The sequence below is a fragment of the Oncorhynchus gorbuscha genome, linkage group LG15, assembly GCF_021184085.1.
Source record: "Oncorhynchus gorbuscha isolate QuinsamMale2020 ecotype Even-year linkage group LG15, OgorEven_v1.0, whole genome shotgun sequence".
Taxonomy (NCBI): Eukaryota; Metazoa; Chordata; class Actinopteri; order Salmoniformes; family Salmonidae; genus Oncorhynchus; species Oncorhynchus gorbuscha.
Window position 1 is genome coordinate 7506257 of NC_060187.1, and position 24584 is coordinate 7530840.

At 45.1% G+C, this 24584-nt stretch overlaps 1 protein-coding gene across 1 annotated transcript in view; it reads left to right on the forward strand.

The window, feature by feature from the left end:
- atf6 (activating transcription factor 6) overlaps positions 1-21935 on the forward strand; it is a 133868-nt gene extending 111933 nt beyond the window's left edge. The window contains exons 16-17 of the mRNA XM_046299824.1: positions 7774-7858; positions 21257-21935. Of these exons, the coding sequence (XP_046155780.1) occupies positions 7774-7858; positions 21257-21453 (282 nt within the window). The 3' untranslated portion in view covers positions 21454-21935. The remainder of the gene's footprint in view (positions 1-7773; positions 7859-21256) is intronic.
- The last annotated feature ends 2649 nt before the right edge of the window (positions 21936-24584 follow it).

The window sequence follows — 24584 nt, forward strand, 5'->3', positions numbered from 1 at the left end:
ATAAATAAATTAATTAAATACAGTTGGGAAAGAGGTAGTTGTTTGGGCTAAATTATAGGTGGGCTATGTACAGGTGGTCTGACAGTTGGTGCTTAAAGCTAGTGAGGGAGATAAGTGTTTCCAGTTTCAGAGATTTTTGCAGTTCGTTCCAGTCACTGGCAGCAGAGAACTGGAAGGAGAGACGGCCAAAGAAAGAATTGGTTTTGGGGGTGACCAGAGAGATATACCTGCTGGAGCGTGTGCTACAGGTGGGAGATGCTATGGTGACCAGCGAGCTGAGATGAGGGGGGACTTTACCTAGCAGGGTCTTGTAGATGACATGGAGCCAGTGGGTTTGGCGACGAGTATGAAGCGAGGGCCAGCCAACGAGAGCATACAGGTCGCAATGGTGGGTAGTATATGGGGCTTTGGTGACAAAACGGATTGCACTGTGATAGACTGCATCCAATTTGTTGAGTAGGGTATTGGAGGCTATTTTGTAAATGACATCGCCAAAGTCGAGGATTGGTAGGATGGTCAGTTTTACAAGGGTATGTTTGGCAGCATGAGTGAAGGAGGCTTTGTTGCGAAATAGGAAGCCAATTCTAGATTTAACTTTGGATTGGAGATGTTTGATATGGGTCTGGAAGGAGAGTTTACAGTCTAACCAGACACCTAAGTATTTGTAGTTGTCCACGTATTCTAAGTCAGAGCCGTCCAGAGTAGTGAAGTTGGACAGGCGGGTAGGTGCAGGTAGCGATCGGTTGAAGAGCATGGATTTAGTTTTACTTGTATTTAAGAGCAATTGGAGGCCACGGAAGGAGAGTTGTATGGCATTGAAGCTTGCCTGGAGGGTTGTTAACACAGTGTCCAAAGAAGGGCCGGAAGTATACAGAATGGTGTCGTCTGCGTAGAGGTGGATCAGGGACTCACCAGCAGCAAGAGCGACCTCATTGATGTATACAGAGAAGAGAGTCGGTCCAAGAATTGAACCCTGTGGCACCTCCATAGAGACTGCCAGAGGTCCGGACAGCAGACCCTCCGATTTGACACACTGAACTCTATCAGAGAAGTAGTTGGTGAACCAGGCGAGGCAATCATTTGAGAAACCAAGGCTGTCGAGTCTGCCGATGAGGATGTGGTGGTTGACAGAATCGAAAGCCTTGGCCAGATCAATTAATACGGCTGCACAGTAATGTTTCTTATCGATGGCGGTTAAGATATCGTTTAGGACCTTGAGCGTGGCTGAGGTGCACCCATGACCAGCTCTGCAACCAGATTGCATAGCAGAGAAGGTAGTTGAAGTCGGAAGTTTACATACACCTTAGCCAAATACATTTAAACTCAGTTTTTCACAATTCCTGACATTTAATGCTAGTAAAGATTCCCGGTTTTAGGTCAGTTAGGATCACCACTTTATTTTAAGAATGTGAAATGTCAGAATAATAGTAGAGAATTATTTCTTTCATCACATTCCCAGTGGGTCAGAAGTTTACATACACTCAATTATTATTTGATAGCATTGCCTTTCAATTGTTTAACTTGGGTCAAACGTTTCGGGTAGCCTTCCACAAGCTTCCCTCAGTAAGTTAGGTGAATTTTGTCCCATTCCTCCTGACAGAGCTGGTGTAACTGAGTCAGGTTTGTAGGCCTCCTTGCTCGCACACACTTTTTCAGTTTTGCCCACAAATCCTCTATAGGATTGAGGTCAGGGCTTTGTGATGGCCATTCCAATACCTTGACTTTGTTGTCCTTAAGCCATTTTGCCACAACTTTGGAAGTATGCTTGTGGCCACTGTCCATTTGGAAGACCCATTTGCGACCAAGCTTTCACTTCCTGACTGATGTCTTGAGATGTTGCTTCAATATATCCTCATAATTGTCCTTTACATTTACATTACATTTAATTCATTTAGCAGACGCTCTTATCCAGAGCGACTTACAAATTGGTGCATTCACCTTATTTCTCATGATGCCATGTATTTTGTGAAGTGCACCAATCGCTAATGCAGCAAAGCACCCCCACAACATGATGCTGCCACCCCCGTGCTTCACAGTTGGGATGGTGTTCTTCGGCTTGCAAGCCTCCCCCTTTTTCCTCCAAACATAACGATGGTCATTATGGCCAAACAGTTCTATTTTTGTTTCATCAGACCAGAGGACATTTCTCCAAAAAGTACGATCTTTGTCCCCATGTGCAGTTGCAAACCGTAGTCTGGCTTTTTTTATTGCGGTTTTGGAGCAGAGGTTTCTTCCTTGCTGAGCGGCCTTTCAGGTTATGTCGATATAGGACTCGTTTTACTGTGAATATAGATGCTTTTGTACCTGTTTCCACCAGCATCTTCACAAGGTCCTTTGCTGTTGTTCTGGGATTGATTTGCACTTTTTACACCAAAGTACGTTCATCTCTAGGATACAGAACGCGTCTCCTTCCTGAGCGGTATGACGGTCCCACTGTGTTTTATACTTGCGTACTATTGTTTGTACAGATGAACGTGGTACCTTCAGCCGTTTGTAAGTTGCTCCCAAGGATGAACCAGACTTGTGGAGGTCTACAATTTTTTTTCTGAGTTCTTGGCTGATTTCTTTTGATTTTCCCATGATGTCAAGCAAAGAGGCACTGAGTTTGAAGGTCGGCCTTGAAATATATCCACAGGTACACCTCCATTTGACTCAAATTATGTCAACTAGCCTATCAGAAGCTTCTGAAGCCATGACATAATTTTCTGTAATTTTCCAAACTGTTTAAAGGCACAGTCAACTTAAACTTCTGACCCACTGGAATTGTGATACAGTGAATTATAAGTGAAACAATCTGTTGTTTGAAAAAGTACATGTCATGCACAAAGTAGATGTCCTAACCGACTTGCCAAAACTATAGTTTGTTAACAAGAAATGTGTGGAGTGGTTGAAAAACGAGTTTTAATGACTCCAATCTTAGTGTTTGTAAACTTCCAACTTCAACTGTATGTGGGTTGTACTTGTAATGGTGTTTGTTCTTCACTGGTTGCCCTTTTCTTGTGGCAACAGGTCACACATCTTGCTGCTGTGATTGCACACTGTGGTATTTCACCAAATATACATGGGAGTTTATCAAAATTGGGTTTGTTTTCAAATTATTTGTGGTTGTGTGTAATCTGAGGGAAATTTATGTCTAATATGGTCATACATTTGGCAGGAGGTTAGGAAGTGCAGCTCAGTTTCCACCTCATTTTGTTGGCAGTGTGCACATAGCCTGTCTTCTCTTGAGAGCCAGGTCTGCCTACAGTATTCAGGTATTCTGCCACTGTGTACTCTCTAGGGCCAGATAGCACCCTAGTTTGCTCTGTTTTATAAAGATTATTTCCAATGTGTCAAGTTAATATCTTAGTTTTCTCATGATTTGTTTGTGTCTAATTGTGTTGCTGTCCTGGGGCTCTGTAGGGTCTGTTTGTGAACATAGCCCCAGGACCAGTTTGCTTCGGGACTCTTCTCCAGGTTCATCTCTCCGTAGGTGACGACAATTAGCGGGCATCGGCCTAGTTCTGCTCTGCATGCATTATCTGGTGTTTTGCCTTGTACACAGAGGATACTTTTGCAGAATCTCAATTTGGCGTTTGTCCCATTTTGTGAATTCTTGGTTGGTGAGCGAACCCCAGCCCTCACAACCATAAAGGGCGATGGTGCTCTCTCTGTGTTTGCTGTCTCATTTATTACAAATTGAGTTCCACATTTTCAGTTGTCATTTCAAGATGGATACCATGTTCGGGTTATAATCCTTGCCTTTATGTAATTGTCTCAGAGACCAAGGGTTGTTAATCTCCTTAAACATCTAAAGGCAGAGCCATACATTAATATGAAGAGTTTTGGTGAGGTTATTTCACCTCTGAAGTATTTAACTACTTATTGAAGCCACGGTGGGGAGAGAGACCGTTGACAGAGACTATCCCATATGGTAGCCATCTGACTTGTGATTAGCATGTTTATGACCAGAGATGTGAGATGCTTTCCTGTTGCTTGTGACCTTCAGCTGTGACTTCCTGAACTCACTGTAAACTCTGGATTATGATTGGATTGTCTGTACTGGTGCCTCACTGTAAACTCTGGATTATGATTGGATTGTCTATACTGGTGCCTCACTGTAAACTCTGGATTATGATTGGATTGTCTGTACTGGTGCCTCACTGTAAACTCTGGATTATGATTGGATTGTCTGTACTGGTGCCTCACTGTAAACTCTGGATTATGATTGGATTGTCTGTACTGGTGCCTCACTGTAAACTCTGGATTATGATTGGATTGTCTGTACTGGTGCCTCACTGTAAACTCTGGATTATGATTGGATTGTCTGTACTGGTGCCTCACTGTAAACTCTGGATTATGATTGGATTGTCTGTACTGGTGCCTCACTGTAAACTCTGGATTATGATTGGATTGTCTGTACTGGTGCCTCACTGTAAACTCTGGATTATGATTGGATTGTCTGTACTGGTGCCTCACTGTAAACTCTGGATTATGATTGGATTGTCTGTACTGGTGCCTCACTGTAAACTCTGGATTATGATTGGATTGTCTGTACTGGTGCCTCACTGTAAACTCTGGATTATGATTGGATTGTCTGTACTGGTGCCTCACTGTAAACTCTGGATTATGTTTGGATTGTCTGTACTGGTGCCTCACTGTAAACTCTGGATTATGATTGGATTGTCTGTACTGGTGCCTCACTGTAAACTCTGGATTATGTTTGGATTGTCTGTACTGGTGCCTCACTGTAAACTCTGGATTATGTTTGGATTGTCTGTACTGGTGCCTCACTGTCCTGTAGTGTGATGACACTATAGATGTACTGTAGGGTTTAGTGGAGCATTAGAGATACTGTCCTGTAGTGTGATGACACTATAGATGTACTGTAGGGTTTAGTGGAGCATTAGAGATACTGTCCTGTAGTGTGATGACACTATAGATGTACTGTAGGGTTTAGTGGAGCATTAGAGATACTGTCCTGTAGTGTGATGACACTATAGATGTACTGTAGGGTTTAGTGGAGCATTAGAGATACTGTCCTGTAGTGTGATGACACTATAGATGTACTGTAGGGTTTAGTGGAGCATTAGAGATACTGTCCTGTAGTGTGATGACACTATAGATGTACTGTAGGGTTTAGTGGAGCATTAGAGATACTGTCCTGTAGTGTGATGACACTATAGATGTACTGTAGGGTTTAGTGGAGCATTAGAGATACTGTCCTGTAGTGTGATGACACTATAGATGTACTGTAGGGTTTAGTGGAGCATTAGAGATACTGTCCTGTAGTGTGATGACACTAGATGTACTGTAGGGTTTAGTGGAGCATTAGAGATACTGTCCTGTAGTGTGATCACACTATAGATGTACTGTAGGGTTTAGTGGAGCATTAGAGATACTGTCCTGTAGTGTGATGACACTATAGATGTACTGTAGGGTTTAGTGGAGCATTAGAGATACTGTCCTGTAGTGTGATGACACTATAGATGTACTGTAGGGTTTAGTGGAGCATTAGAGATGCTGTCCTGTAGTGTGATGACACTATAGATGTACTGTAGGGTTTAGTGGAGCATTAGAGATACTGTCCTGTAGTGTGATGATGTGTGGGCCAAGGTGTGCTTCATGCTTCTGACCGTTGGCTACGTCCCTTCCGTCTTCAAGAGAGCGAGAGTTGCACCCCTTCTGAAAAAACCTACACTCGATCCCTCCGATGTCAACAATTACAGACCAGTATCCCTTCTTTCTTTTCTCTCCAAAACTCTTGAACGTGCCGTCCTTGGCCAGCTCTCCCGCTATCTCTCTCTGAATGACCTTCTTGATCCAAATCAGTCAGGTTTCAAGACTAGTCATTCAACTGAGACTGCTCTCCTCTGTATCACGGAGGCGCTCCGCACTGCTAAAGCTAACTCTCTCTCCTCTGCTCTCATCCTTCTAGATCTATCGGCTGCCTTCGATACTGTGAACCATCAGATCCTCCTCTCCACCCTCTCCGAGTTGGGCATCTCCGGCGCGGCCCACGCTTGGATTGCGTCCTACCTGACAGGTCGCTCCTACCAGGTGGCGTGGCGAGAATCTGTCTCCTCACCACGCGCTCTCACCACTGGTGTCCCCCAGGGCTCTGTTCTTGGCCCTCTCCTATTCTCGCTATACACCAAGTCACTTGGCTCTGTCATAACCTCACATGGTCTCTCTTATCATTGCTATGCAGACGACACACAATTAATCTTCTCCTTTCCCCCTTCTGATGACCAGGTGGCGAATCGCATCTCTGCATGTCTGGCAGACATATCAGTGTGGATGACGGATCACCACCTCAAGCTGAACCTCGGCAAGACGGAGCTGCTCTTCCTCCCGGGGAAGGACTGCCCGTTCCATGATCTCGCCATCACGGTTGACAACTCCACTGTGTCCTCCTCCCAGAGCGCCAAGAACCTTGGTGTGATCCTGGACAACACCCTGTCGTTCTCAACTAACATCAAGGCGGTGGCCCGTTCCTGTAGGTTCATGCTCTACAACATCCGCAGAGTACGACCCTGCCTCACACAGGAAGCGGCGCAGGTCCTAATCCAGGCACTTGTCATCTCCCGTCTGGATTACTGCAACTCGCTGTTGGCTGGGCTCCCTGCCTGTGCCATTAAACCCCTTCAACTCATCCAGAACGCCGCAGCCCGTCTGGTGTTCAACCTTCCCAAGTTCTCTCACGTCACCCCGCTCCTCCGTTCTCTCCACTGGCTTCCAGTTGAAGCTCGCATCCGCTACAAGACCATGGTGCTTGCCTACGGAGCTGTGAGGGGAACGGCACCTCAGTACCTCCAGGCTCTGATCAGGCCCTACACCCAAACAAGGGCACTGCGTTCATCCACCTCTGGCCTGCTCGCCTCCCTACCACTGAGGAAGTACAGCTCCCGCTCAGCCCAGTCAAAACTGTTCGCTGCCCTGGCCCCCCAATGGTGGAACAAACTCCCTCACGACGCCAGGACAGCGGAGTCAATCACCACCTTCCGGAGACACCTGAAACCCCACCTCTTTAAGGAATACCTAGGATAGGTTAAGTAATCCCTCTCACCCCACCCCCCCTAAGTTTTAGATGCACTATTGTTAAGTGACTGTCCCACTGGATGTCATAAGGTGAATGCACCAATTTGTAAGTCGCTCTGGATAAGAGCGTCTGCTAAATGACTTAAATGTAATGTGACTTAAATGATGACACTATAGATGTACTATAGGGTTTAGTGGAGCATTCGAGAGATATTGTTGCTTTCTCCAGTTAGCAGTTAGTCAGTAGCTCATCCACTGACTGACTGGACTGAATTTGGTCAAACTGTCTTCGAGACGCTACAGACAGCACAGAGCTGTGGGTCGATGGGGTTTTTCCCTTTGATTAACAAATAGCAACCACAGGGTTCCTTTCACACCTTCACTATAAAGCCGTCTTGTCTGATGAACATCCGTGTATTTTTCCATTTCTATGACTACCGTGTGGTTATTACTAAAAAGTTGTAGTCTGATGTTATGTGGTATATGATGTGTGGGCCAAGGTGTGCTTCATGCTTCTGACCTTTAACCCTTCATTATATAGCCAGCTATCTGATAAACATACAGTCTGATGTTAGGTGGTATATGATGTGTGGGTCAAGGTGTGCTTCATGCTTCTGACCTTTTAACCCTAATCCGAAGATTTGAACTCCAGTTTGACCTCCGTTGATCTGGTGTGTTGAAGTCTTCGCTAAGGTCAAAGTGTGCTTCATTAAGTTAGACCTTTTAACCTTTTTGATTGTTCCTTGTTCTCAGGATCACCTTTTACTTCCCGCTACCAGCCACAACAAAGGAAGTAGGCCCAAGATGTCCGTGGTGTTGCCAGCCATGAACATTAATGGTAAGTCAACTCTACTACAGATCTGTCACATTTAATGGCTTCTCTTCTTCTTCTCTTCTTCTCTGTCTCTCGCTCTCTTTTTGTCTTCCTGTCCTCTGGGTTTCTTCACAAATTGATTGATGTATACAACTGTCCTTCTTTAGACTAGTTGAGTACCTGGAACATCAACATTACAGACTCAAAATGGCCAGAAACAAAGACCTTTTCTTCTGAAACTCGTCAGTCTATTCTTGTTCTGAGAAGTGAAGGCTATTCCATGTGAGAAATTGCCAAGAAATTAAAGATCTCGTACAACGCTGTGTACTACTCCCTTCACAGAACAGTGCAAACTGGCTCTAACCAGAATAGAAACAGGAGTGGGAGGCCCCGGTTTACAACTGAGCAAGATGACAAGTACATTAGTGTCTAGTTTGAGAAACAGACACCTCACATGTCCTCAACTGGCAGCTTCATTAAGTAGTACCCGCAAAACACCAGTCTCAACGTCAACAGTGAAGAGTCGACTCCGGGATGCTGGCCTTCTAGACAGAGTTGCAAAGAAAAAGCCATATCTCAGACTGGCCAATAAAAAGAAAAGATTAAGATGGGCAGAAGAACAGACACTGGACAGAGGAACTCTACCTAGAAGGGACCAGTATGAAAAAGCACAAGAATTGATGCACTCAGTATTTTAAGTCGCTTTGGATAAAAGTATAAAACTGGCTTTAAAGCTCTCAGATGAAAGCTGCCATGTTAGATAGTTGGCACTGGTACTGTAAGACCTCAATCAGGCCATTGATTGGCTAACGCAAATAAAACATTTATTGGTCACATACACATGTTTAGCAGATATTATTGTGAGGGTAGCGAAATGCTTGTGCTTCTAAACTCAGCAAAAAATGAAACGTCCCTTTTTCAGGACCCTGTCTTTCAAAGATAATTTGTAAAAATCCAAATAACTTCACAGATCTTAATTGTAAAGGGTTTTAACACTGTTTCCCATGCTTGTTCAATGAACCATACATAATGAATGAACATGCACCTGGGGAACGGTCGTTAAGACAATAACAGCTTACAGACTGTAGGCAATTAAGGTCACAGTTATGAAAACTTAGGACACTAAAAGAGGCCTTTCTACTGACTCAGGGTCCCTGCGCATCTGCGTGAACGCACCTTAGGTGTATACTGCAAGGAGGCATGGGACTGCAGACATCACACCTGCGGGACAGGTACAGGAAGGCAACATCTGCCTGGGTTACACCAGGAAGGCACAATCCCTCCATCAGTGCTCAGACTGTCCACAATAGGCTGAGAGAGGCTGGACTGAGGGCTTGTAGGCCTGTTGTAAGGCAGGCAGACAACAACGTCGCCTATGGGCACAAACCCACCATCGCTGGACCAGACAGGACTTGCTGAGTTTAGTTCCGACAGTGCAGCAGTATCTAACAAGTAATCTAATTCCACAACAATGATAACTAATACACACAAATCTAAGTAAAGTAATCTCTAACTCTACAGTATTGTACTGCTAGACCTCAATCAGGCCGTTGATTGGCTAATTTAACAGGAAGTAAGAAGTGTGAGTAGATGCACATGAGCCAATCACGATCAGACCACATGGCTATATTTTCACATAGATCTGTATGTGTTAACCATTAGGAAGTGTGTTTTGAGCTATCAGCTCATTTGAAGAGCAGTCATCCAGGTCGTAGTTCACTATGCTAGGGTGTATGGCTGTCTCAGAAACCAGACATTTATTACACAAAAACCACACTGTTGCTTTGGGCACCACAGGATCGGATCAGGTTCTCTTATCTCATCCACAAGCAAACCTGTTCACCTCAAGACCTGCGTGATCGGTTGATATAAACTAGTTGTTTATTATATTTGTCATTCTCGTGTGGCCCAAAGTATTTTCTGTGCTGTCCTAACTGAACATCTGTTTGTGTTTTGGCCTTGATTTCCATGACAACATCGTGGTCTTGTTTTCTCTATGGTCCTTCTCTTGGCTGGCTGGACCACTGATACTGATTTAATGGGAGAACAAAGGCCATAGAGATGACCCGACTCCATGTTTGGCATCCATGCTAGGCTATGTACTGTACTTTATCTCTGCAGTACTGTCTGGAGTGGGTTAGCATCATCCCCACACAATGAACAAGAGCATTAAACTGACTTGGAAGGGTTTTGTCGTTGTTTTGCGAGATACTGAAGCCAAAAGATGAGTGTGAATAATTAAATGAATGATTCTGTTGTGCTTGGCTTTTCAACTGGCCCCGTTATTACAGAATGATTCTTGCTCTCTCTTCTTCAAATTTTTCTTGTGTTTATTGTCTTATCTCTTTCTTTCCCTCTGTATTTATCCCTTCCTCCCTTCATTCTGGCTCTGTATGTAGCATCTGAATTGATTCAGTCAGTGGAACATGATATTGTTACTCAGCAGGGAGGGAAGAGCACGGCATTATATTGGTAAAGACTCTCACTCTCTCTCTCTCTGGGGCGTTGTTGTAGATGAATGAAGGTAAACATTGTTCTTGGTCCGTCTCGTCAGGGTGGAATGCTTAAGGCCACATTGGTCACTTGGTTTACTGAAGTCACGTAAATAGTGAAATCCGATAGCCGTTTTCCCACTAAATGTCCTGAATCCCCAACAATGATTGTAGTGGTATTCAAGGAGATTATACTGACTCTGTAAGATGTTAGTTAATTATTGTTATATGTCCATTTCAATTCCAGGAAGTGTGGTAAATGCATGCATACCCACCTGCCAAATCAAAACTGTTTGAATGTACAGTGGAGCAAAAAAGTATTTAGTCAGCCACCAATTGTGCAAGTTCTCCCACTTAAAAAGATGAGAGAGGCCTGTAATTTTCATCATAAGGTACACTTCAACTATGACAGACAAAATGAGGGGGGAAAATCCAGAAAATCACATTGTAGGATTTGTAATGAATTTATTTGCAAATTATGGTGGAAAATAAGTATTTGGTCAATAACAAAAGTTTATCTCAATGCTTTGTTATATACCCTTTGTTGGCAATGACCGAGGTCAAACATTTTCTGTAAGTCTTCACAAGGCTTTCACACACTACTGCTGGTATTTTGGGCCATTCCTCCATGCAGATCTCCTCTAGAGCAGTGATGTTTTGGGGCTGTTGCTGGGCAACACAGACTTTCAACTCCCTCCAAAGATTTTCTATGGGGTTGAGATCTGGAGACTGGCTAGGCCATTCCAGGACCTTGAAATGCTTCTTACGAAGCAACTCCTTCGTTGCCCGGGCGGTGTGTTTGGGATCATTGTCATGCTGAAAGACCCAGCCATGTTTCATCTTCAATGCCCTTGCTGATGGAAGAAAGATTTCACTCAAAATCTCACGATACATGGCCCCATTCATTCTTTCCCTTACATGGATCAGTCGTCCTGGTCCCTTTACAGAAAAACAGCCCCAAAGCATGATGTTTCCACCCCCATGCTTCACAGAAGGTATGGTGTTCTTTGGATGCAACTCAGCATTCTTTGACCTCCAAACACGACGAGTTTAGTTTTTACCAAAAAGGTATATTTTGGTTTCATCTGACCATATGACATTCTCCCAATCTTCTTCTGGATCATCCAAATGCTCTCTTGCAAACTTCAGACGGGCCTGGACATGTACTGGCTTAAGCAGGGGGACACGTCTGGCACTGCAGGATTTGAGTCCCTGGCAGTGTAGTGTGTTACTGATGGTAGGCTTTGTTACTTTGGTCCCAGCTTTCTGCAGGTCATTCACTAGGTCCCCCCGTGTGGTTCTGGGATTTTTGCTCACCATTCTTGTGATCATTTTGACCCCGTGGGGTGAGATCTTGCGTGGAGCCCCAGATCGAGGGAGATTATCAGTTGTCTTGTATGTCTTCCATTCCCTAATATTTGCTCCCACAGTTGATTTCTTCAAACCAAGCTGCTTACCTATTGCAGATTCAGTCTTCCCAGCCTGGTGCAGGTCTACAATTTTGTTTCTGGTGTCCTTTGACAGCTCTTTGGTCTTGGCCATAGTGGAGTTTGGAGTGTGACTGTTTGAGGTTGTGGACAGGTGTCTTTTATACTGATAACAAGTTCAAACAGGTGCCATTAATACAGGTAACGAGTGGAGGACAGAGGAGCCTCTTAAAGAAGAAGTTACAGGTCTGTGAGAGCCAGAAATCTTGCTTGTTTGTAGGTGACCGAATACTTATTTTCCTCCGTAATTTGCAAATAAATTCATTATTTTAAGGACCTTTAGTTGTTTGCACTTAAAAAATATACATAATAATAATAATTGTGTGGTGTTTTGAGATAGTGAACATCTGCTAACATGGGTACTAATATCCTATTTCTCCCAGATTTGCTGTGTTACTCTGATCACATTCCTTAACTGAGAGACTGACCTACACAGAAGACCCCATTTAACCCTTTCCTGCACAGTCTGGTATCAATTGGCCTTGGCCGTCCTAACCTTTTAAAGTCTCACGTGGCACAGATTACAGTGTCTGAGGAACATAGTAGATCTATAATGTTTGTTTTAAACAGAGGTGTGTGTGTGTGTATATATAATACTGAAGCTGGTGAATGTACATCTTTAGCTCTGACAGATTTCCAATCTACACATAATACCCCATAATGACAAAGCAAAAACTGTTTTTTAGAATTTTTTGCAAATGTATATTTAAAAAAAAATGTATTAAAGATTAAAAACAGAAACCTTATTTACATAAGTATTCAGACCCTTTGCTATGAGACTCGAAATTGAGCTCCAATGATCATCCTCGATATGTTTCTACAACTCGATTGTTGTCCACCTGTGGTAAATTCAATTGATTGGACATGATTTGGAAAGGCACACACCTGTCTATAAGGTCCCACAGTTGACAGTGCATGTCAAAAACCAAGCCATGAGGTCGAAGGAATTGTCCGTAGAGCTCCGAGACAGGATTGTGTCGAGGCACAGATCTGGGGAAGAGGACCAACAAATGGATGCAGCATTAAAGGTCCCCAAGAACACAGTGACCTCTATCATTCTTAAATAGAAGAAGTTTGGAACCACCAAAACTCTTCCTAGAGCTGGACGCAAGGCCAACCCGAGCAATTGGGGGAGAAGGAGGATCAATGGAAACAGGGTGCACCTGAGATCAACTTCGAGTCTCATAGCAAAGGGTCTGAATACTTATGTAAATAAGGTAATTCAACAACAACAAAAATGTTCGCTTTGCCATGAGGTAAAAACCTGTCCGCTTTGCCATGAGGTAAAAACCTGTCGGCTTTGCCATGAGGTAAAAACCTGTCCGCTTTGCCATGAGGTAAAAACCTGTCGGCTTTGCCATGAGGTAAAAACCTGTCCGCTTTGCCATGAGGTAAAAACCTGTCCGCTTTGCCATGAGGTAAAAACCTGTCGGCTTTGCCATGAGGTAAAAACCTGTCGGCTTTGCCATGAGGTAAAAACCTGTCGGCTTTGCCATGAGGTAAAAACCTGTCGGCTTTGCCATGAGGTAAAAACCTGTCGGCTTTGCCATGAGGTAAAAACCTGTCGGCTTTGCCATGAGGTAAAAACCTGTCGGCTTTGCCATGAGGTAAAAACCTGTCGGCTTTGCCATGAGGTAAAAACCTGTCGGCTTTGCCATGAGGTAAAAACCTGTCCTCTTTGCCATGAGGTAAAAACCTGTCCTCTTTGCCATGAGGTAAAAACCTGTCCTCTTTGCCATGAGGTAAAAACCTGTCCTCTTTGCCATGAGGTAAAAACCTGTCCGCTTTGCCATGAGGTAAAAACCTGTCGGCTTTGCCATGAGGTAAAAACCTGTCGGCTTTGCCATGAGGTAAAAACCTGTCGGCTTTGCCATGAGGTAAAAACCTGTCGGCTTTGCCACGAGGTAAAAACCTGTCGGCTTTGCCACGAGGTAAAAACCTGTCGGCTTTGCCACGAGGTAAAAACCTGTCCTGTGTAGCTCAGTTGGTAGAGCATGGCGCTTGTAACGCCAGGGTAGTGGGTTCGATCCCCGGGACCACCCATACGTAGAATGTATGCACACATGACTGTAAGTCGCTTTGGATAAAAGCGTCTGCTAAATGGCATATATTATTATTATTATTGCCATGAGGTAAAAACCTGTCGGCTTTGCCATGAGGTAAAAACCTGTCGGCTTTGCCACGAGGTAAAAACCTGTCGGCTTTGCCACGAGGTAAAAACCTGTCGGCTTTGCCACGAGGTAAAAACCTGTCGGCTTTGCCACGAGGTAAAAACCTGTCGGCTTTGCCACGAGGTAAAAACCTGTCGGCTTTGCCACGAGGTAAAAACCTGTCGGCTTTGCCACGAGGTAAAAACCTGTCGGCTTTGCCACGAGGTAAAAACCTGTCGGCTTTGCCACAAGGTAAAAACCTGTCGGCTTTGCCATGAGGTATTGTGTGTAGGTTGATGAGGATCTTGTTGTATTTAATCCTTTTTACAATAAGGCTGAAACAAAATATGGAGAAAGTCAAGGGGTCTGAATACTTTCCGAATGCATCTTTAGTTGGGCCCAGACCCTTAAAATAGAAAGAATACCTCAATGCCATTAGTGCTCCATGGCAGAGGAAGGGAGGGTAATTCTTTCCAGCTGTCTTGCTCTGCATTAGGAATGCCCCCCCCCCCCCCCCCCCCCCCAGTCACCAAATGGCTTTCATCTGGAGGGAGGGGATCGGTTTTGCTAATAGGGAACCATCGTTTGGTCTGCCCTGAACAATAACATGCAATTCGGGATTGGGACTTTGATGTCATTTTTCCTATCCACTGTGCTTCTACACCTGCATTGCTTGCTGTTTGGGGTTTTAGGTTGGGTTTCTGTACAGCACTTTGAGATATCAGCTGATGTACGAAGGGCTATATAAATACATTGGATTGATTGATGTAGGTCATTGGCTATTTCTGAACAGTGGTATGTCTATGGTTAATTGATTCTGTAAAAGTTAGTTGACGTTCTATGATTTCCCAAATATTTCTGGCTGAAGGGTTAGCTCCTTAAATGGAGTGAAGGACTCTCTCTCTCTCTCTCTCTCTGTTATGTTTAACGATCCCCTTCGTTTGAAAGGAGCTCAATCAATTGGAAGCGACGTGTTTAGAATCAAAGAATGTTTGGAAATGACTGACATCATTTTTTGATTACAGGTGTTTTTACTGTGGGCCATCGTCTCTCTCTCTCTCTCTCTCTCTGTCTCTGTCTCCTCTCCTCTCTCTCTCCTCTCTTCTGTCTCTCTCTTCTGTCTCCTCTCTCTCTCTCTCTCTTCTGTCTCCTCTCTCTCTGTCTCTTCTGTCTCCTCTCTCTCTGTCTCTTCTGTCTCCTCTCTCTCTGTCTCTTCTGTCTCCTCTCTCTCTCTGTCTCTCTGTCTCCTCTCTCTCTGTCTCTTTCTTCTGTCTCCTCTCTCTCTGTCTCTTCTGTCTCCTCTCTCTCTGTCTCTTCTGTCTCCTCTCTCTCTGTCTCTTCTGTCTCCTCTCTCTCTCTGTCTCTTTCTTCTGTCTCCTCTCTCTCTCTCTTCTGTCTCCTCTCTTCTGTCTCCTCTCTCTCTGTCTCTCTGTCTCCTCTCTTCTGTCTCTCTCTTCTGTCTCCTCTCTCTCTCTCTCTCTTCTGTCTCCTCTCTCTCTGTCTCTTCTGTCTCCTCTCTCTCTGTCTCTTCTGTCTCCTCTCTCTCTCTCTCTCCTCTCTCCGTCTCTCTCTCTCTCTCTCTCTCCTCTCTGTCAATTCAATTCAATTCAAGGGCTTTATTGGCATGGGAAACATGTGTTAACATTGCCAAAGCAAGTGAGGTAGACAACATACAAAGTCAATATATAAAGTGAGAAACAACAAAAATGAACAGTAAACATTACACATACAGAAGTTTCAAAACAGTAAAGACATTACAAATATATATATATATATACACAGTGTTTTAACAATGTACAAATGGTTAAAGGACACAAGATAAAATAAATAAGCATAAATATGGGTTGTATTTACAATGGTGTTTGTTCTTCACTGGTTGCCCTTTTCTCGTGGCAACAGGTCACAAATCTTGCTGCTGTGATGGCACACTGTGGAATTTCACCCAGTAGATATGGGAGTTTTTCAAAATTGGATTTGTTTTCGAATTATTTGTGGATCTGTGTAATCTGAGGGAAATATGTCTCTCTAATATGGTCATACATTGTGCAGGAGGTTAGGAAGTGCAGCTCAGTTTCCACCTCATTTTGTGGGCAGTGAGCACATAGCCTGTCTTCTCTTGAGAGCCATGTCTGCCTACGGCGGCCTTTCTCAATAGCAAGGCTATGCTCACTGAGTCTGTACATAGTCGAAGATTTCCTTAATTTTGTGTCAGTCAGGCTATATGACTGATTCAAGTATTTTTAGCCAAATCCTAATTGGTATGTTGAAATTTATGTTTCTTTTGATGGCATAGAATGCCCTTCTTGCCATGTCTCTCAGATCGTTCACAGCTTTGTGGAAGTTACCTGTGGCGCTGATGTTTAGGCTAAGGTATGTATAGTTTTTTGTGTGCTCTAGGGCAACAGTGTCTAGATTGAATTTGTATTTGTGGTCCTGGTGACTGGACCTTTTTTGGAACACCATTATTTTGGTCTTACTGTCAGGGCCCAGGTCTGACAGAATCTGTGCATAAGATCTAGGTGCTGCTGTAGGCCCTCCTTGGTTGGTGACAGAAGCACCAGATCGTCTCTCTCTCTCTCTCCTCTCTCTCTCTCTCTCTCTCTCTCTCTCTCTCTCTCTCTCTCTCTCTCTCTCTCTCTCTCTCTCTCTCTCTCTCTCTCTCTCTCTCTCTCTCTCTCTCTCTCTCTCTCTCTTTCTGTCTCTCACTCACTCACTCACATACACACCCTGCGGCGTCTTTCCGATTTTGAGGATTTTAGGTTCACTGCATAGTGGCAGAGTGTAACAGGAGGTTGAGGACAACAGTGCTGTCAGCAGTAGTTGTGTTCAAATGGTCCTACTTCTAACTCAACCTAACCACTGGGGACAGAAACCTAGCAGAGGAGCCCCCACCAGTTATATAGACATCACTCTACATCAGGCCAGTTCTGTAGACGTCACTCTACATCAGGCCAGTTCTATAGACGTCACTCTATATCAGGCCAGTTCTATAGACGTCACTCTACATCAGGCCAGTTCTATAGACGTCACTCTACATCAGGCCAGTTCTGTAGACATTCGGGATGTGAAAAATGTAAAACGTTGTCTTAATGTTTAAACTGCCATTTTTTAAAATAGTTTAAACGACAAGGGGGGGAAATGATTTAAATACATGTGAATTCACAGTGCAGATATGGTCCTGCGTTTGACCGCTAGGGGGCAGTACAGTTCCATCTACCACAGTCCTGGCAACCAGACAATGTTCACCTTACTGCTGTCCCCTACCCACTCAGCAACAATGGTAGTTAATGCCGTTTTAGGATTCTCTGCTGTGTTCCTCTCCTCCATGTTCTCAGTGGGCAACAGAGAACCTGACAAAATGCTGTTTTTTTGTACATGGGAGGGACTTCATGTCCCACTTCTCATCAATGTGATGACTCGTTGGGGTGATGTATGACAGCGTGTTCATAGACGTCCAACTATCTGTTTACTCCACCTATGGGGTTTTTGAGAGCTCGTTCTTTGTACTTTGTAGGGTTGAATACCGGGATACCGAGATTTCCTGCCCAAACCAAACTGCAGTTGTTGTTGTTGCCATCCCGTACCTGTCCCGCAGGTGTGATGTTGGGATATACCAATCCTGTGCAGGTGTTGTTACACGTGGTCTGCCACTGCGAGGACAATCAGCTGTCCATCCTGTCTCCCTGTAGTCTTAGGCGTCTCACAATACGGACATTGCAATTTATTGCCCTGGCCACATCTGCAGTCCTCATGCCTCCTTGCAGCATGCCTAAGGCACGTTCACGCAGATGAGAAGGGACCCTGGGCATCTTTCTTTTGGTGTTTTTCAAAGTCAGTAGAAATGCCTATTTAGTGTCCTAAGTTTTCATAGCTGTGACCTTAATTGCCTACCTTCTGTAAGCTGTTAGTGTCTTTAATGACCATTCCACAGGTGCATGTTCATTAATTGTTTATGTTAATTGAACAAGCATGGGAAACAGTGTTTAAACCCTTTACATTGGAGATCTGTGAAGTTATTTGGATTTTTACAAATTATCTTTGAAAGACAGGGTCCTGAAAAGGGGAAGTTTCTTTTTTTGCTGAGTTTAGAAGCACAAGCATTTCGCTACACTCACAATAATATCTGCTAAACCTGTGTATGTGACCAATAAAAATGTATTGCTGCTTTAGTATTGAAGGAGAACTGGCTGGATTGGTAGCTCGGTTGGCTGGATTGGTAGCTCGGTTGGCTGGATTTATAGCTCGGTTGGCTGGATTTATAGCTCGGTTGGCTGGATTGGTGGCTCGGTTGGCTGGATTGGTGGCTCGGTTGGCTGGATTTATAGCTCGGTTGGCTGGATTGGTAGCTCGGTTGGCTGGATTGGTAGCTCGGTTGGTTGGATTGGTTGCTCGGTTGGCTGGATTGGTTGCTCGGTTGGCTGGATTGGTTGCTCGGTTGGCTGGATTGGTAGCTCGGTTGGCTGGATTGGTGGCTCGGTTGGCTGGATTGGTAGCTCGGTTGGCAAGATTGGTAGCTAAATTGGCTGGATTGGTAGCTCGGTTGGCTGGATTGGTGGCTAAATTGGCTGGATTGGTGGCTCGGTTGGCTGGATTGGTGGCTCGGTTGGCTGGATTGGTGGCTCGGTTGGCTGGATTGGTGGCTCGGTTGGCTGGACTGGTGGCTCGGTTGGCTGGATTGGTGGCTCGGTTGGCTGGATTGGTGGCTCGGTTGGCTGGATTGGTAGCTCGGTTGGCTGGATTGGTGGCTCGGTTGGCTGGATTGGTAGCTCGGTTGGCAAGATTGGTAGCTAAATTGGCTGGATTGGTAGCTCGGTTGGCTGGATTGGTGGCTCGGTTGGCTGGATTGGTAGCTCGGTTGGCTGGATTGGTGGCTCGGTTGGCTGGATTGGTGGCTCGGTTGGCTGGATTGGTGGCTCGGTTGGCTGGATTGGTGGCTCGGTTGGCTGGAATGGTGGCTCGGTTGGCTGGATTGGTGGCTCGGTTGGCTGGATTGGTGGCTCGGTTGGCTGGATTGGTGGCTCGGTTGGTAGCTGGATTGGTGGCTCGGTTGGTAGCTCGATTGGCTGGAATGGTGGCTCGGTTGGCTGGAATGGTGGCTCGGTTGGCTGGATTGGTGGCTCGGTTGGCTGGATTGGTGGCTCGGTTGGCTGGATTGGTGGCTCGGTTGGTAGCTCGGTTGGCTGGAATGGTGGCTCGGTTGGCTGGAATGGTGGCTCGGTTGGCTGGAATGGTGGCTCGGTTGGCTGGATTGGTGGCTCGGTTGGCTGGATTGGTGGCTCGGTTGGCTGGATTGGTGGCTCGGTTGGTAGCTCGGTTGGCTGGATTGGTAGCTCGGTTGGCTGGATTGGTTGCTCGGTTGGCTGGATTGGTAGCTCGGTTGGTAGCTCGGTTGGCTGGATTGGTGGCTCGGTTGGCTGGATTGGTGGCTTGGTTGGCTGGATTGGTGGCTCGGTTGGCTGGAATGGTGGCTCGGTTGGCTGGATTGGTGGCTCGGTTGGCTGGATTGGTGGCTCGGTTGGCTGGATTGGTTGCTCGGTTGGCTCGGTTGGTAGCTCGATTGGCTGGATTGGTGGCTCGGTTGTTATAAGCATTTTAAACGGCCCACTGACTGACTGTCTTATTAGATCATAATTTGTTTTTGTTGACTGAAATTGTCTCTAACAATTTTTGGGGGATGGCAGAAAAAACCCAATTCCAAACTGTGCCCAGTGCCCACTCTTATCTCCATAATCTTTATCAAGCTGGCTGACCACTGAATCACAAATGCCCTCTTGAGTTTCCACTAATGTTGTTTTGTCAGACCCAGAGGCTTGATCAAAACAAAGGGGAGTGACACACACACACACACACACACACACACTGGCACACAGCAGACTATCCTGCCAGACTGCCACTGACGGTCCGTGTGGGAAGGAAGGAGCTTTCTGGAAGGCGTCCAGGTGGCACTAGTAAAAAGGGAAAGGAGAGACCTGACACACACACACACACACACACACCTGGCAGACACAAACAAAGACCTGGGGGGCTTTTGGTAGGTACCTCATAGTCATGCTGTTTGAAGTGGGCCCCTCCGTGTGTATATGCGTGCGTGTTTGTGTGTCCTGGCTGTCTGTGTTTTTGCCACTCAGTCAGTGGACTGAGTGCAGAAACCCAGTTTTAGGAATAGCTTATATATCATGATGTTTCTCTAGCCCACATGCTGTAATGCCAGCAGTGTTGGGTTTCTCAAGGCCTAGCCTCTCATACCTTCACGGCCTAGCCTCTCATACCCCCAAATGTAGCTGGCTGTCCAGAACCCTCTCTAAGGTGATTTTCTGCATTGCCTGTAAACTACTGTAACCCCCCCATGCCGCTGGAGATAGAGACATCATATAGGGACCCCCTCCCCGCCCCATGCAGCTGGAGATAGAGACATCATATAGGGAGCCCCCCCTCTCTCTCTCTCACCACAGACCCACCACCACCAGTCCTATAGACAGACAAAGCCATAGTAAGAGATATGAAGTGTTAGTGGTTTGGTAATGTAAACCTGCTTGCAGGGATCCGTTCAGACATACTCTCCATGCTCCATCTTCCCCTCTCTCCTCTACCTCTCTACCTCTCCTCCTTGTCCTCTCTCCTCCTCGTCCTCTCTCCTCCTCGTCCTCTCTCCTCCTCGTCCTCTCTCCTCGTCCTCTCTCCTCCTCGTCCTCTCTACCCCTCTCCCTCTTCCTCTCTCTCCCTCTTCATCTCTACCTCCCTCCCCCTCTCTTCCCCTCTCTCTCTTTCTCTCTCTCTTCCCCTCTCTCTCTTTCTCTCTCTCTTTCTCTCTCTCTTTCTCTCTCTCTTTCTCTCTCTCTTTCTCTCTCTCTTTCTCTCTCTCTTTCTCTCTCTCTTTCTCTCTCTTTCTCTCTCTCTTTCTCTCTCTCTCTCTCTTTCTCTCTCTCTCTCTCTCACTCACTCACTCACTCACTCTCACACACACCAGGGAACTTTACTTCTTTATGTTCTCTCTGTCTGGTTTGCATGTCTGTCTTTGTTTAGAGCTTTTGTGTTTCTCTCTACAGGAGAGAGTGCCAGTGGGTGACTCGCCTCTCTCCTCTGTTTTACCTCTCCTTCATCCCTCTCTCTGGCTCTTAACCCCTAACTAACCTCCCACTCCACTCTACTACTATGATAGTGGTATCTACTCCCTCTCTCTCAGTCATAGGGAGGGGGAGGAGGGAAGGTATAGCCAAGCCCAGCTGGGTTTCAACTGAGGAAGCTTTCTTGTTTTTTTTCCTAATGCACTGATTCTCCCTGTCTCATTAACAGATCGTGTGATCAAGGACAAGGAGTTTGAGGTGATGATGCAGATTGACTGTGAGGTCACAGACACCAGGATCCTCCACATCAAGTCCTCCAGTATCCCACCATTCCTGCGTGTCAACCGCACTGACACCCTGTACCCGCCTTCACCTGCGGACAGCAAGGCCACGCCTCCTGTCCAGGTGCTCATGGGTTCCGCGTAACCTCTATCAACCAATCGATTTGACGCACAAACCCGTAACTCCAACCAACCAATTGAAACAGTGAAAAGATGTAACAACAACAGGTCTGTTCTCCTTCACCAGTTTAACAGATGGAACAACAACAGGTCACATGTTTCTATTTACCTTGTGTTCTTTTTTAATTTTCTACAGATCTGAGATCATTTTTAAATTATTATATACTAATGTATTTGGCTGAACTCTGGTATCAGGTTTTCTCCCTTATCCTTGATGTGGATTATGCAATACCAAGCTAGCTCAAATGGTCGGTGTGAGTTAGCCATTCTGTTTTCAGCTCTGATATCCGTCATGGTTGTTGAAGGTCAAAGACCAGAGCCAGGCTCTGTGTGTGTCTGGACTGACCAGGACCAGGCTCTGTGTGTGTCTGGACTGACCAGGACCAGGCTCTGTGTGTGTCTGGACTGACCAGAGCCAGGCTCTGTGTGTGTCTGGACTGACCAGGACCAGGCTCTGTGTGTGTCTGGACTGACCAGGACCAGGCTCTGTGTGTGTCTGGACTGACCAGGACCAGGCTCTGTGTGTGTCTGGACTGACCAGGACCAGGCTCTGTGTGCGTCTGGACTGACCAGGACCAGGCTCTGTGTGTGTCTGGACTGACCAGGACCAGGCTCTGTGTGTGTCTGGACTGACCAGGACCAGGCTCTGTGTGTGTCTGGACAGACCAGGGCCAGGCTCTGTGTGTGTCTGGACTGACCAGGACCATGCTCTGTGTGTCTCTGGACTGACCAGGACCAGGCTCTGTGTGTGTCTGGACTGATTGACTGTGGCCCTACACTCCTCTTACCAGGGTAATTGCTGAGCAACAGCAGGGGGCCGAGCATTGAACCCTGAGTCACCCCAACATAACACAAATACTTTCACCCCATGGCTGCCATGTCGTTCTCTCCCTTTTCTCTTCTTCAGTCTCCATCCCTCACATCTCTTTTGTTTTCTTGAGGCTTTATATAGAAGTATTTCATGATGATTGAAGCTTTTATCACCCCTCGTCTGTGATAACATTGAAATGATCACAGCAATAGTGGCAATACACTCAGGAAGTAATTGCAACGTGTTAAAGCTGAAGCAGTCCAACCACTAAAAGTATGTTGTTGTTTCTCTGTTTTTAGGTTTTGTTTTCAATATAGTGTAGCTACGATGAAGAATTCCTATTGGATGTTTGTTTTGTTTTTACTTCTGTTTGCACTGTGCTAATATACTTTGGGGAGTGTTATACTCTTACAGAAAATGGTATTTGTTGAAGTGCTATCCTCTGTACTGAAATGTTGTCATACCTATGAAAGTATATCATTTACATTCTGTATCTTTCATTGATCTGAAATGTTATTTCCCCAAATATGTTCCATTTGGGGATAAATCATATTGTATAGTGTGACTATGTTATTGTAGAGGTTTTGTTTGGAGAGAGTGGATTGTAGTGTGGGTAGTGGAGAGAGAAGGGATTGTAGTGGGTAGTGGAGAGAGAAGGGATTGTAGTGGGTAGTGGAGAGAGAAGGGATTGTAGTGTGGGTAGTGGACAGAGAGAAGGGATTGTAGTGTGGGTAGTGGAGAGAGAAGGGATTGTAGTGTGGGTAGTGGAGAGAGAAGGGATTATAGTGTGGGTAGTGGAGAGAGAAGGGATTATAGTGTGGGTAGTGGACAGAGAGAAGGGATTATAGTGTGGGTAGTGGACAGAGAAGGGATTGTAGTGTGGGTAGGGGGGAGAAGGGATTGTAGTGTGGGTAGGGGAGAGAAGGGATTGTAGTGTGGGTAGTGGAGAGAGAGAAGGGATTGTAAGTGTGGGTAGTGGACAGAGAGAAGGGATTGTAGTGTGGGTAGGGAAGAGAAGGGATTGTAGTGGGTAGGGGAGAGAGAGAAGGGATTGTAGTGGGTAGTGGAGAGAGAAGGGATTGTAGTGTGGGTAGGGGAGAGAGAAGGGATTGTAGTGTGGGTAGAAGTGTGGGGAGTGGGTAGAAGTGTGGATAGTATGGTGTTGGCTATTTGAAGGTCATTGTTTTTTATATAAGCCCCAGGACTTTCAATTTCCATGGACACATAGGAAACATACTTACACATTGATGAATGGACGGTTAGCAGCTGAAATATCAGATATGAGATGAGACATTATCTCTATGAAATATCAATGTGTCACAGTCTTAAACGCTCGTCTTTGAAAAATCCAACCGTTTTTTTATTTTATTTTTTAAAGTCATTGAGATTCAACCGGTTGGCAAGGAGCAGCAACATTTGTCAGACCTAATCCTGGTGAGTTCATGTTGACCCATGTCAGTTGTCATAGTGACCTGAGATGTTAACCCAAACCCGTCTGTCCACTTGGCCTGATTGCACTTTTATTGAAGTGCACTTTAACAAACATAAATATGTTCTGATGGCGGAGGATCCCTGTGCTCAGAATATGGATATGACTAAGTCGTTTGGATAAAAGCATATGTGTATTATAATATTTAGCTTACTGAAAAAAGCGTTTTAAAAAATAAATAAAAAATTAGTTGCCATGGGAACGCTTTGTGAAATGATGGGGCATAATACGTTTTGTTTTAAACATTAAATAGTTTTGCGCCATTGCTAGGCAACCTGCTTGTCTCAAACGTCTAGATCTTGATTCACTCACTTGATTCACTCACTTGATTCACTCACTTCCTAACTGCATTTGATAACGTTAAAGTAGTTTTTATTTGTAATACTATTGTGACTTGTTCAGTTTGGTGTATCCATGGTGTATCCATGCTCTCTGTTCTCTGGCTGGGAGTCCTGATTATAATATCCTTTGTACGATTGTTGTTTCATTTCAGAAAGCAATAGGATGATTTTACTCCCCAAAATATTGTTGTTTATAAGCGTTTTGTTTGAAGGAGTGTTCTGATTAGCGCAACAGCATTTCAACCTTTTAAATGTGACCCTCTATCCACTCATGTCTGTGTGTGTAGGACACCAGCAGTTATATTGTGCATTTATTTGCTTGAAAAACACGTTTTATTCAGAGTAATGTCATTTTGACTATGTACCCATGATTATTCAGGGAGCTGAGAGGAAAATTATGACAGTTTCCACCTGATGAAGATTTTTGTATAATATTGCTAAATGCAAATAAATAA